Source organism: Cannabis sativa, chromosome 4 (assembly GCF_029168945.1).
Source record: "Cannabis sativa cultivar Pink pepper isolate KNU-18-1 chromosome 4, ASM2916894v1, whole genome shotgun sequence".
Taxonomy (NCBI): domain Eukaryota; kingdom Viridiplantae; phylum Streptophyta; class Magnoliopsida; order Rosales; family Cannabaceae; genus Cannabis; species Cannabis sativa.
Genome location: NC_083604.1, coordinates 63,745,838 through 63,760,540, shown reverse-complemented (window position 1 = coordinate 63,760,540; position 14,703 = coordinate 63,745,838). Strand labels below are relative to the sequence as shown.

The 14,703-nt window shown below is 33.7% G+C and overlaps 1 protein-coding gene and 1 long non-coding RNA gene across 2 annotated transcripts; both read right to left on the bottom strand.

Annotated features, from left to right (window-relative positions):
* Nucleotides 1-767: 767 nt before the first annotated feature.
* Nucleotides 768-1,800, bottom strand: LOC133037063 (ATP-dependent DNA helicase PIF1-like). Its single transcript, XM_061113872.1, has 2 exons — nucleotides 887-1,800; nucleotides 768-789 (listed from the first exon to the last, which is right to left on the bottom strand). The coding sequence occupies exons 1-2, from the start codon at nucleotides 1,798-1,800 to the stop codon at nucleotides 768-770; spliced, it is 936 nt and encodes a 311-aa protein (XP_060969855.1).
* An 11,176-nt stretch (nucleotides 1,801-12,976) lies between these two features.
* Nucleotides 12,977-14,343, bottom strand: LOC133036540 (uncharacterized). Its single transcript, XR_009687150.1, has 2 exons — nucleotides 14,014-14,343; nucleotides 12,977-13,094 (listed from the first exon to the last, which is right to left on the bottom strand). It is a non-coding gene; the product is annotated as an uncharacterized LOC133036540 (long non-coding RNA).
* Between the last annotated feature and the right edge of the window lie 360 nt (nucleotides 14,344-14,703).

Sequence of the window (14,703 nt, the reverse complement as noted above, 5' to 3'; positions counted from 1 at the left end):
ATAAATATACCTCAATATCAGCAAGAATTATACGTTGGTACAATACTCCATTGCGAGAGATACGTGGGATAAGTTTTTCAATAACAGTAACTTTTGCTATCCATCCTCTAGTAGATGGTGTAATTTCTCGTAGTAATTTATACTGAGGATTCATCTTTGATCTGTAAAAAGAAATAACAGTAATAAGTTAAATTAAAATATATAATCAATATTGATAATAAACAGTGAAAAGATGTATAAGAAGAGAATCATACATAAGAACTTTTATATAGTATTGCTTAATAATAAGATTTCTTCATAAACAATGTTCAAGGTATGATTATTGTCAGCTTCGTTGCCTGATGGTGGTCTAATGAGAACTCTTAAAGCTGATAAAGTTTTTGCTCTAGATAGAGCAACATATAATTGTCCATGAGAGAAAACAGGCTCTGGTAAGAATACACCAACAGAATCTAATGTTTGTCCTTGAACTTTGTTAATAGTCATAGCAAAACTTAATCTAATGGGAAACTGAGTGCGTTTAAATGGGAATATATTTTTTTCATTTTCCAATGGAGTAAAAGGTATTCTGGGTAAAAAAATTCTCTTTCCACAATGATCACCAGTAACTATTTCAGCATCAATAATATTAGAGCCAAATTGTCGACATATTAGACGTGTTCCATTACATAATCCTTCAGAAGTATTAATATTACGAAGTAATATAATTGGACAATTTAATTTTAGTGTTAATTCATGGGCAGGGAATCCACTTGGTGTTAAGCTATTCATGAAGTCTTCTTGTACTCCCTGTTCATTTTTATCTACGGTTTCATCAAAACTATAATATTTTATGGAGTTACCCGGAAATCGATTAATAAGAATTTTATTAATATGGTCAATATACTCGTTTTTCGGAGTTAAAATCACGCGATTGAGTATTGTATTCATATTTTCTGTGTAGTTATTAATATCTGGAAATACGAAATCTATTAAGTTATTTAGCGAAGTATCATCATCCTCATAAGGTAAAATCATCGATGAGAGTAGCTGTATCTTTCCATCTATAGTTGGCTCGGTTCCATTGCCAATATTTAATAAATAACTGCTAAATAAGGGATCTTGTTTGGCCCGCATATTGTCTGTTAATGTAATTTTAGTAAATAAGGGCCATAACTCAGATTTTACTAAACTTGCATTAATCATTTGTTCTCTTGTACCTTTAGGAACAACAGGTAATACTTGACGGAAATCACCTCCAAAAACTATAACTTTACCACCAAAAGGAAGAGTGGAATTATTTATGTCTTTTAACATATAGTTTAAAGCTTCAATAGCTTCTTTGTTTGACATTGGTGCCTCATCCCAAATAATAAGTTTTGTTAGTTGTAATAATTTACTTAAACCTGATTGTTTACTAACTGAACAAGAACTATAATTATCTAAGTGAAGGGCTATTTTAAATAGAGAATGAGCTGTTCGACCACCAGGTAAAATAGAAGCTGCAATACCTGAAGATGCAACAGCTAAAGCTATTATTTTTTTTGAACGAACTGCAGCCAAAATAGTCTTATATAAGAAAGTTTTTCCCGTTCCTCCAGGGCCATCAATGAAGAAAAGGCCAGTTTGATTGTTGAAAATTGTATTTAATATTAAGTCGAATGCATTTTTCTGTTTCAAATTTAATAAATTAGCAGCTAATATATCTTCTTTGCTAACAACAATTGCTAATTGTTCATTAATCTCTTTATATTGTTTATCAATTTCGTTATCAGTTATGTAATTATCAACTAAGTTATAATCATTGATATCTTTTCCCATTGATTCTAGAATAAATTTAATGTGATTTAATTCTAACAATATGTCTTGTCTAGTGACATGTGTATGAGGTTGTAAAAGTATTTCGTTGTTGGGTTGTGATTTTCGATCGATTCGTATGGCGTCTAGCAGTCGGGTAGTGGAAGATTTGGGGCAACGATGGGCTGATTTACAAGTGGAAGATGAGGAGGAAGGAGGGCTCTTGTTTGATCAGGAGGAAAGGCTGGCCGATGAAGTTGATGGAAGGTGGTGTTTGGTAGGAAAGCTGTTATCGGATAGGCCTGCCGATTTCGATTCTTTAAGAAATGTGATGGCGTCTTTATGGCGGCCGGGGAAAGGTATGTATGTCAAAGAACTGGAAACTAACCGATTTCTATTCCAATTCTTTCATGAAGTGGATATTGGGAGAGTCCTTGAAGGCACCCCGTGGACATTCAATAAGAGTCTCCTACTAATCGAACGTGTCCAAAGTGGAGACAATCCCAGACTTAAAACACTGAATAGTATGGAAATATGGGTTCAAGTTTATAATCTTGAAGTTGGTTTTCGATCTGACCGTGTACTACAAGGGGTGGGAGCTTATATTGGCAAATATGTTTCGTCTTGTCCGAAGAACTTTACGGGAATTTGGCGAGATTATTTTCGAGTACGTGTTAAGATTAATGTGGAAAAACCACTAAAAAGACGTATGCGGATCTATAAGAGTAAGACGGAGTGGTTCTGGGCTGACTTCAAATACGAGAGGGTGCCAACGTTTTGCTTCATTTGTGGCATCATAGGCCATTCAGAAAAATTTTGTCATCGATTGTTTGAAGAACCCATTGAGACTATTGCTAAACCTTATGGTTTATTTATGAAAGCTCCAGACCGAAGGCAGGGGAAGCAGATTGGTGCAAGATGGTTAAGAGACAATATGGGCCAGTCGCTGGGAGTGGTTGCCGGCCAGAAGTCGTCGGAGATCTACAGGGAAGAGATGAACAATCATAGCCGATCATCAAGGGATGTCATTATGATTGATGGGCTGGAGATGGGCGAGAATCCAGGAGAGAAGAATGAGGAAAGCTTGAAGTTAATGCTAGAAAGAAATAAGGGAGGAGATCATGGAAGATTGACAATTGGAATAAATGAGGGAAATATTGGGAATAATGTCAAAGATGGCCTGGTGGTTACAGATTTAAAAAGAAGGCGTATGAATAAGGAAAGTTTATTGGAGCAGTTAAATAGTGAGGAGGTGGGTCCGAATTGGGTCTTAGAAGAAGTACATAGGCCCATGGTGAATGAGATTGAGCCCATTAGCAATGTCATTTCTGAAGCCACAAAGGACTCAATAGTGGGCTGTGTAATTGGGCCTAGTGATACGGAAGGAGCTTTGCAAAGTGATTCAGAGGAAAGGATGGAGCTTAATCATGGTACTTTTCCAAAAAACGATGTAATGGCGGGCACTCATTTTGGGTCCCGCCATCCATTATGAGTCTTTTGAGTTGGAATTGCCGAGGGCTTGGGAACCCGAGGATTGTTCAATTCCTAAAGGAAATCGTTTTCCAAAAGAAACCCAATGTTGTCTTTTTGTGTGAGACAATTTGCAAAACTGACAAAATTAATTTGGTGAAAAGGGCGTTGGGCTTTGAAGGGAGCTTTGTGGTAGAGGCCCGAGGCCATAGTGGAGGCCTAGCTATGTTATGGAAGAAAGAGGAGGAGGGTAAGTTGATTAGCTTCAGTACAAACCATATCGACTTAGAGCTCAACATGGATGGTTACCCAACATTTCGTGCAACCGGTTTCTATGGAGAACCTCAGAGGCATCTTCGAGCTAACACCTGGCGTGCTATACGTCAACTCTCAGGTGAGTCTTCCTTACCGTGGTGTTTGTTGGGAGATTTAAATAATACTTTGAACCATAGTGATAAGAGGGGGGGCCGCCCATATCCTAATTGGTTATTAACTGGTTTTCAAGATGTTGTGTCGGAATGTCATCTCATTGATATGGAAATACAAGGGCATCCTTTCACTTGGGAGAAGGGTAAGGGTACGGACCAATGGGTTGAAGTAAGGTTGGATAGAGCTTTAGTTTCTTATGATTGGCAAGCTCTATTTCCGTCGGCCATTTTGGAGAATTTGGAGGTCACAGTATCAGATCATTGCCCTATATGGTTAAATCTCGCCAAGTCTAAACCGGTTCAAGTTAAGAAGAGATTTCGGTATGAAAATGCGTGGTCTCGAGAACCGATGTGTAGGCAAATAGTACAAGCTCGTTGGGAGAATGGTTTGGGTGATTCCTTACAAGTGAAATTGGAAGCGTGTAGCTCAGCTCTGGCCGAATGGGGTAGTGACATCACAGGCAACTTTAATAAAGAAATAAGGCAATGTAACAAGACTCTGAAGCTGTTGAAAGGGAGAAGAGATCAAGTGTCTATTTCGAGATATAAGGAAGTTCAATCTAAGTTGTTCGAAGTGCTGTCTAAGAAAGAAATTTTTTGGCGACAACGATCAAAACAACTGTGGTTACAAGCCGGAGATCAGAACACTAAGTACTTTCATGCTTGTGCTAGTAGTCGAAAAAGAAACAATCAGATTGTTAGGCTGAAGAATGCGGATGGGGAATGGGTTGACTGGGATAATGGTCTTTCGGAGGTCATGAGCAATTATTACTCTGACTTGTTTACCTCTTCTTGTTCGAATTGGCAAGCTGTTATTGATTGTGTGGCTACCAGAGTGTCTAGCGATCAGAACCGAGACTTACTACTAATAGTTGAGGAGGAAGAAGTTCGGAGAGCGCTGTTTCAGATGCATCCTGATAAATCCCCTGGGCCAGATGGTTTCAATCCTGGGTTCTATCAGAAACATTGGGATATAGTCGGCAAAGATGTCACAAGTCTGGTACAACGTTTCTTTTCTTGTGGTGAATTTCCTGATTATCTTTCCAATACTAATATTGTGCTTATTCCGAAAAAATCCCACCCTGAAAGTATGAATGAGTTGAGGCCAATTGCCTTGTGCAATGTTATTTACAAAATATTATCCAAGGTTTTGGCTAACAGACTCAAAGGAATTCTCACCAAGGTTATTTCAGAAACCCAAAGCGCCTTTTTGCCTGGACGACTTATCACTGATAATATTTTGATTTCGTATGAGATAATGCATTATCTTAAACGAAAACAAAAGGGCAAACAGGGATTTATGGCAATAAAACTCGACATGAGCAAGGCGTATGACAGAGTTGAATGGGGCTTTTTGGAAGCAATGATGAGGAAGTTGGGTTTCCATGAGCAATGCATTCGGCTCATTTTGAAGTGTGTGAGTTCGGTTGCTTATAAGTTTGTGGTTGGAGAGCATGAGGTTGGCCCTATTATTCCTACACGAGGTTTAAGGCAAGGTGACCCGTTATCTCCATATCTCTTCTTATTATGTGCTGAAGGATTTTCTGCTTTGCTTCATGATTATGAGAGAAGAGGCAAGATTCGGGGTTGTAAAGTGGCTAGGGGAGCTCCTTTGGTTTCTCATATGCTATTTGCAGATGATAGTTACATCTATTGTCAAGCCTCTGAGGAAGGTGCCCGAAATGTGATTAACTTATTAGAGTGTTTTCAGGAAGCTTCGGGTCAACAAGTGAACCGTCAGAAATCTTCTCTTTTCTTCAGCCCGAATATTTCCTATGATGAGAAGGTTAGAATTTGTGCAATGATGGGTATTAATGAGGCAAGTGAGAATAGCCTATACTTGGGGTTGCCGAATACACTAGGCCGAAACAAAACAGCTCTTTTGGGTTTTTTGAAGGATCGAATGAGAAAGAAAATTCAAAGTTGGGAGGGGAGATTCTTATCCAAGGCTGGAAAAGAATTGCTCATCAAAACTGTTGCCCAATCTCTTCCAAGTTATGCAATGAATGTCTTTTTGCTTCCTGTAGAGACTTGTCAGGAAATGGAACAACTAATGTGCAAATTTTGGTGGCAATCCTCTACTAAGAATAATAAAGGCATACATTGGAAGAGCTGGGATAAGTTGACAACTCATAAATCCAAAGGCGGTATGGGGTTTAGAAACTTACGAGATTTTAATCTGAGTTTATTGAGTAAACAAGGATGGCGTCTCTTAAGTAATCCGGATTCGTTGGTAGGCAAGATTTTTAAAGCCCGTTACTACAAGGATGGCAACTTTCTTTCGGCAGAATTAGGTGGTAATCCGAGCTTTGTTTGGCGAAGCATCTTCGAAACTCAAGAAGTGGTTCGAGAAGGAGTAAGAAGTAGAATTGGAAATGGTACTTTGGTGAGTATCCTCCGGGATCCGTGGCTGCCTGATTCAACTAATCCAAAGGTAACTTCTATTCATCCGGCTTTGGTGAATCAAAATGTTTCTGTGTTGATGGTTACTGGAGAAATAGCCTGGGATGTGGACTTGGTGCGAGATTTGTTTAATAACAGGGACGCTAGTTTAATACTTAGCATTCCCTTATCTTCAAGTCGGGTTTGTGACTCATGGTATTGGCATTTGGAAAATACTGGGCATTTTTCTGTGAAATCAACATATAAACTTTTGCAATTGAAGAAGGAGGCTGGGGTGATTTTGAATGATTTGGAAGTGTGGAAGTCCATTTGGAAGCTGCGTGTTCCTCCAAAAATGAAGGATCTGTTATGGCGTGCAACCTCGAATTGTCTTCCCACGAAAACAAGGCTGCAATCTCGACATGTGCCGATTACTAATCAATGTCCTAGGTGCATTAATCATCCTGAGACACCTTTACATTGCTTAGTAACTTGTCCTTTTGCATCTCTCTGTTGGGATTCTGGAGGAATAAGGACTAATGTTCAGGGAATTGTAACCTTTGCTAGTTGGTTGGAAGCCATATTTAAGAGAGAAAACACAGCCACCAAAGAGAAGATTGCCGCCACCTGCTGGGCGATTTGGAAGACCAGAAACGATCTGGTTTGGTCTGAGAAGAACACCACGGCTGAGCATGTAACAGTACTTGCGCATACTACTCTCTCCAATTGGTCTCTAGCTCAAGACCGAAGCTGTGTGCCCACTCCAGCTTACTTAACAAGTGCTGATGGTCTAGAAAAATGGATGAAACCAGCTGCTACAAAGATTAAAATCAATGTAGATGCTGCAACTTTTGACAGCAATGGAACATACTCTTTTGTTTGTGTTGCAAGAGATGAAAATGGCTGTTTGATTGAGGCTCTCACTTGCTGTCGGGCAGGGACTGTTCAACCAGCTTTGGCCGAAGCCATGGGGGTGCGGGAGGCTCTAAGTTGGGTGAAGAAAAAGGCGTGGCAAGGTGTAGTGGTGGAATCCGATTGTCTCTCCGTCATTCAAGCAATTCGTAGTAATCTTCCTTTGTTATCCTATTTTGGAAGTGTTATTTCGGATTGCAAACTGTTTTTAGAACAAATTGGTGATGTTTCTGTTAATTTTATTAGACGGTCTGCTAATAGTGTTGCTCACTCCTTTGCGAGGGCATCCTATTTTGTTGCTGATCGTAATCTTACAAGCAATGATGTATCTACTGAATTGCTTCATGTAATCTTGTGTGATTGCAATTAATAAAGTTGATTAATTTCTTCAAAAAAATTTAATGTGATTTAGAACATGAGTTCTGATTGTAGATGGAGTGTTCATTATAGTATAATAATCTTCAGACATTGGTTGTTCAAATTTTTCCCACAACTCTTTAGGGTTAGTAGGTTTACAGTATACTAAGATGGTAGCAAACAAACGACGTAAGCTATAGGGCATATTAAATGATGAGGCTTCTGATAAACATTGTTCTAGATTTGTGTCAGCCTCTAATAATCCACTAAGTAAAGCAGCTTCTCGAAAAGAGGTTACCTGTTTACCTTTAACTGTCTTTAAATAGTGAAATGAGGTTGGCCCACGAACATGATTTAATAATAAACGTAAAAAATACCTCTCACCTTCTATTGGGTTAACTGTAACAAGCCTACCAAAAGTTTCGAATCGCTTTCTAATGGTCCAAATTTTATATTGTTGGTTCCAAACAAAGTGTTCTGGAAACTCTCTGTAAAGTAATGTTTTAGCTTTTTCATCAATTTTATTCATTTCAAAAAATTCTGTCAACATAGATTTCGATATGTTATTATCACTTATAACATTATTTAAATAAGCTGTATCTTTAAAAGTAACAGATTGTTTATTTTCAAGATGAACTTGTAACACTTGTACATGTGGGTGCATCTCATTTAATGTAAATGCATATATTCTCCATGTAGCTTCAGGAGGAGAGACCCATCTACCAAGTTGGTAGAGATCTATTTCATTAATATCATTTTGATCATTTTCTGAATTAATGTGGACAGCAATACGATCATGTCCTTTATAGACATATTTGTATAAATATTTGACAGCTTTAATAGTTGAACAAATTTCTACATTAAGATGACAGTTATATTTTGCAAGTAGATAAGGATTATAAGGGATGACCCAACGATTATCTAGATTGCTACCTCGTATTTTAACTGATATGTTATTGTCTCTTCTTCTATAATTTGGATAAGAATCATTTCCATAAGTTGTTTGAGGGTAAAACGATTTCGGATAACGATTTCGACATTTTTTATTTTTCATCATGCATACATTTGTTGGATTAAGTTGACCACAAGGACCATGCATCATATGTTTAATGACAATGGAGAAAAGATATTGATTTATATTTTTATCGGGTAATTCAGCACAGACAAATCTGTCGAATGATTCTGGCGCTATAATTTTTGATTGTGGTTTTAAGATAATTAGAAAATGTGCATGTGGTAAGCCCCTTTTTTGAAATTCTATGACATAAATATAGGCAGCTACAAGTCCAAAAATTTGTCGTTTAAATAGATCTATTTTTAATTCTTCTAATTTTGCTCTAAAGATCCTTGCAACTAAATCTGGTCTATTTTGTACTTCTTCATTTGGAAGTAATTCTTCTTTAATTTCTGGCCAGTTTGAATTACATGTTATTGTTAAAAAAATATCTGGTTTCCCAAATCTTTGAACTAATGACATTGCATCGACATATCGTTTTCTCATATCTCTAGGTCCACCTATAAAGGAAGCTGGTAAAATAATTCGTTTGCCAATTTGTGAACCTCGATTTTCTCCAAGTTGTATACTATCAATTACACCTTGATATAGTTCACACCTAATTTGATCTTGTTTTTTGCGAAAAAAATCTAGTCTAGACGTTTCAAGCTTCACATACATATCTACAACATATTGTTGTAACAGTCGACCTGCATGAAGTAGTATCCCTTTGTCGGTTGTTCGAATTTGTAATTTATAGCAATAGTATTCTCTACAAGAAACAACCAATCCTTTTTTATTCTTATTAGTTAATTTTTTCTCTTTTTCTAACAATTGTTCAGCAGAGGTGGCTCTAGTTGGATCAATAACTATTTCACTATCATGAGAAGTTTGATTTCTATTTTTATCAGCTCGATTAATTTTCTCATGCCAACCAGTTTCTCCATAAGGAAATAACAAAGGATATTGTAATGGATCGTAACAACCGTAATAATACTGTACTTTATGACTAAAGCCTGCATGGCTAAATACAACAATCTCACGATCTGTTGTTTCTCTAGAGGAGTTATCATCGATCCATACTGCAGCTACTTGTGAAGCTAAAGGAGCGTTGTATACTCTTTGATCTAATCCTACATTAGACTGTATGTGAATTGTGTAGTTCTGTAAGTTAGGAATGTTTCTTAGACTTCGGAAAAATAAAGAATAAGGATTCATATTTATGATTTCTATAAGTTTTGAAACTATTGTTTGATTCATTTTTGATGATATATTGATTCGGTTTTCTATTTCATGCTCTGTATCATAGAAGTACAATTGTAAAAAAGATGGTCGGCCATCGTGTGGAAGTAGTTCATTAATATAATGATAAACTTGTCCTTGTACTCTAAACGTGTATATTCCTTTGTTTCTTTTGCCTAAAGTTTTGTCATTTTTAGCACCGAAAGAAGTGAAAGCAAAATGATTATTATAAGTGCGAACATACTTTCTAAAGTGTTCAGATTCTACTGTTGAAGATGTAAATAATTCATAAAGTGTAGTCGGACAATCATTTGATTTTAATGAGACTTTACCATCCAGGCAACAAAAGCCATTAGGTTCATGGGTAAATCGCTTTGCTTGGCAATGTTTGCAAGTAGAAGGTTGCGGTAATAATGCTGGTTCATTTGGTATGTCATTTAGAGTTTGGTGTATAATCAGATTGGTGTGTATTTTTGGTCCATTGTAAGATCTGTTCTGTTCTTGTTGCGAAGAAGTAGATCCTATAATAGTTTATTTATTAAGTTAATATTTTTTGCAGATACATAAAAATTGAGTAAGAGATAAGGGTATATATAACTAACCGACTTCAAATACGGTATTCCTATATTGGTCACGATCATCAATTGTTGGTGTTTTATCTGAAAAATAGGATTTTCAATTTAGCAGGGGTAATTTAGATTTTTTTTTTCTTCTATTTATTGATTGTGTAATATGAATTTTTTCAGAATATAAACTAACCTATTTGGTAACCACGAGCTTCTGTTTGTTTGAGTTTTTTTGTTCGATATGCAATTCGGTTTTTCTCATTTATTTCTTTTTTCCTAGCTTCCGATAGATTTGAGCGCCATTTTTTTGTAGCTAAATTTGCCCGTTTCCTTTTCTCTTCCTTATCGAGTGGCATGATTATCTATTATTTTTAAGAGTATAGCAATAATATAATAAGTTTATGAATTTATTATAATTAAAAAGCAGAATACTATTTTATAATCGTGAATTATATATGTACAGGTTTTTAAAAAAATAAACATTGTTGTAGTAAAAAAATAGGAAAAAAAGTTAATTGATTATTTATGTAAATAATAAAAAGGCATACCTTTATTGAAGTTGAAATTGAAGAAACAGTAGAGAGTAAATATATAGCTGGTTTTTTTTTCTTGTAATATCTACAAAAGGAAAATAAAATGTGATATTGATATTAATATATACACTAATGAAAAAATACCAATTTGAATATATACACTATTAGAGAATTGTAATAGATACACTGTTAGAGAATTGCACTAATAAAAGATAATTAATTATGTGTTTGTGTTGTTTTTTTAAAAAAAACATAAATCACAATGATGCAATGCAGTTTGAAAATAGAGAAAATGAAGCATATATCCACCGTCCAAACCAAACTTATTTAAATATAATCATAATTCTAAGTTCTTAACAAACATAAAAAAACAATAAGAACGTTCCTAAAATTGTAAATAACCGAAATCATAACTATTGGGATAAATTTTAAAACTTAGAAATAGTAGTTGAAACTGATAAGTCAATCTTAGTTAATGTATATTTACAGAAAAGTTATTCATACAAGCAGAAACTTATTATAATTTTGAGAAGATAAGTTACAGATTGAACAAAATAAAATTTTTCTATTATTGTTATGGGTTTTATTCTATGTTTAGTGTATCACTTGAATTTGATTTTTATTTATAACAGTCTTTACTTTTGTTGCAAAATGTATTCTGTTTCTATATATCGATGCTATATTTTGTTGGTTTATCACTTATGAAATAATTTCATAGCACACATAAAAGAATTTTTCGTAATACATATATCTATAGTTTATCAATTGAATTTGATTTTTATCTAGAACATCATTTACTTTTCTTATAAAATGTATTCTATTGGTACATATGCATGCTATATTTTTTTTGGCTTATCACTTATGAAAAAACATTCATCATGCACATAAAAGAATTTTTTGTAATACATATATCTATAAGACTTTGAAAATTAGTAAAGAACAACAATATTTAACCAAATTTTCCAATATGATGAATGTGTTTTTTTATGTGTAAAGATTCTATAGTTAGATTGTACTTTTTCTAATTTTCTATGTCTCTTACATAGACAAAGATATCTTCAGGTTTATGAAGCAAAAATTTTGGTCTGAAATGTTTATTAAAGTTAATAAAGTGCATGGTTTCTCTCTCTCTCTCTCTGTCTCTCTCTCTCTCTTAGTCAAAAGATAATCTTGGACCTAAAGATCTCACAGGAAAGAACAGCTATCGGATGAGGCAAAGCTATAAAATCTACAAAATGAAGAGAAAACACTTAAAGGACTTGTGCAGCAGCTTAGAGGTTAATTCTCTCAGTTTTCCTAAACATGGTTATTTTAAAATATATACATATATGTATTTATATGATATTTGTATCATCCATACACTTTAGGGAAATTGTTTTAATTGCAAACAGGCCAATATCTTTCGCTGTTACAATTAATAATTGGTTGAGAAAAATAACCAATAAAGAATAAAGAGATACAATTAATAAGAATTTGTATAAATAATTATTTTAACACCATCCTTAAAACTGATGGTAATGCTACAAGAAGCATTAAGCATTATGAGTTTATTTGAAAGAAAACGAAAACAAAAAATTGTATATTATTATTGTGTACCCTATACATCCACACTCTAACATCAAAAACAAGTACTGATTTAAAAAAAAAAAAAAATCAGCCAATAATTAAAAAAAATAATAAAAAAGAGAATTTTTTTTAAAGCTTTTAAATGAGGTTTTCCTTTGGAGAAATGATTTTGTAAAATTGTTTTCTGTGTATACAAGAGTACGTTTGGCAGAGCAATCTTGTGTTGAACAAAAATATGAGAATTTAATTGGTTTGTTATTTATTTTGTAATAATAAGATGATGATGATGCCTTAAAATAATTACTACGAGGAACTAATTTAAAATTAGTTCCAAGGGGAGAAAGAGAACTACAAACCGATGAGAACATCATAGATGAAAATTATTAACAGATATCCTACCAATGAAAACAAAATGGCTAGCTCAACAATATTAATGACTTTCTCAAATTATAAGAGATGGCTATATATATATATAAGCATTAATTTGGGAAAAAAATTAATGTTTAATGTAAATATTTATTTTTATAAGCATTTCCTTTAAAAATTGAGAATGTTATTAACTACAGAAATCTATACTTGCTAAGCTACAATCCATCTTTATTTTTCTTTAAAAGAATTTATTTTTTATGTATATAATAAAAATTTAGAACCCAATTAATTACAAAGTTATTTGGATGATAGCAGAGCAAACTAACAAAATAAATAAATGAACCCCTTAAAACAAAAATTTGAAATCTTTACCAATAATAATTGAAATAAAACAAGAACATCAGTTACTGTAAATATATTTTACAATTCAAAGAATTAACCTTTAAAGGTATGAGAGAATTTTGTAATACAAATCCACCAAAACAGAATTAGAACATGCCTGCAAAAGAGAAAAAGGAAACAGAGAGAGAGAGATGTTTAGCCTCATATGCAACTACACCAGTATATAAATAAGAAAAAATTCACAAAGATTCAATCACAAACTAAAAAACATACACATATAATACTCATCAGAGCATAAAACTTAAATACATAATAATAAATTTCACCAAATAAAATCATATATACATGAAAGCATGATTTAAGTATACATCAAAACAAGTCTATATAATGATTCACTAAACCAAACCTGAGAGTTTGAAGAAGCAAACTTCTATTTCTTAAAACAATTTATTTGATAAGTTTGATCATGTTAGAATAGAATATTTATACTAACTTTTAAAGAGAGAGTAACTTTCACTCATATAACACGTATGTATAATGACTAAGCAGTGATATACCAATTAGGTCAACACGTAGCAAAATGTAAGATAAAACCCAAGATTTATCTTCAAATATTTTAAAAACTCTACCAACAGATAATCAGAAAAGTAAAAACTTGATATTATAAAAAATCAAAAATTTAATATTGTAACACGTATTTGATGAGTCAAAAATTTAATATTGTAACACGTATTTGATGAGTAAGCTAATAGTTGTATATTTTTTCTTTTTCTTTTTAAAGAAAAAAGAATCAAAAACGTTATCTAAATTTTTTTTAACTTTTTCTTTTAAGGGCAAAATTATCCATGCATCAGTCCAAGAAATTTGAAAACAAAAAAACTTACATTAAAGCAGATAAATTTCATCATATGTGATATTTATATCTACAGATAGAGAGAAAAAGGGGTAAAAAATTAGGGATTGGAAGAAAAAAGTGAGAAATACAAATAAAAAAATTGGGGATTTTATATTTTTGTGTGCAAATGGAGACAAAGAACGGTAAAAAACTTTAGAGATTTTGAAATGAATAAACATACCTGGTGGAGGTTTGCATGTCGACAATATTGACCGCCGTGATGAATTCGGTGGTGCTGGTGGTGGTTGCTGCCATCGCAAGCCTTCTCTTGTCATTGATCTAATGGACGTTGTTATTTGTTGTCTTCATCATTTTCCAACTATACACAGTAATTGCAGAGAAACTGAGAGAGAGAAGAAGAGGAAGAGATAAAAATTTAAAAGGAAACTTCCAGAAATATCAAAAGAGGATTAATATATTGACCTTCAAAATATTAGGAGAAAGAATTAAATATAATATAATATTAGAAAATAGGAATATGTGAGCTGTTAATATAATCTAATATTGACTCTTACACTTTTTTTACCTTGAAAATCTTAATTGAAAATCTTAATTAAAAGCATTAAATATACCTTCACGCTTTGCTGTCAATTGTTACACTTTTTGAGCTTTTGAATTTCTTAGTCTTAATTAAAAGCATTAAATATACCTTCACGCTTTGCTGTCAATTGTACATTAACCAAAACATTAGCTGTCAATTGACTATTACACTTTTTGAGATGAGTGGTCAATTAAGAGAGAGAATTAAATAAAGGTGAAAAGGCAAGACACTGCGCCTTCACTGTGATGACCCTTTATGGCTGCATTCTTTCCAAGATACATGTCAGCTATGGCTCTATTCCACTCATCTTTCACATTAATAATCTTCATT

Coding starts and splice junctions, on each gene's coding strand:
- LOC133037063 (XM_061113872.1), bottom strand. CDS start 1,800: ATGGGAAAAGATATCAATGATTATAACTTAGTTGATAATTACATAACT. Junction 790..886: donor ATTTTAACTCCGAAAAACGA/GTATATTGACCA, acceptor AAAAATGAACAG/GGAGTACAAGAAGACTTCAT.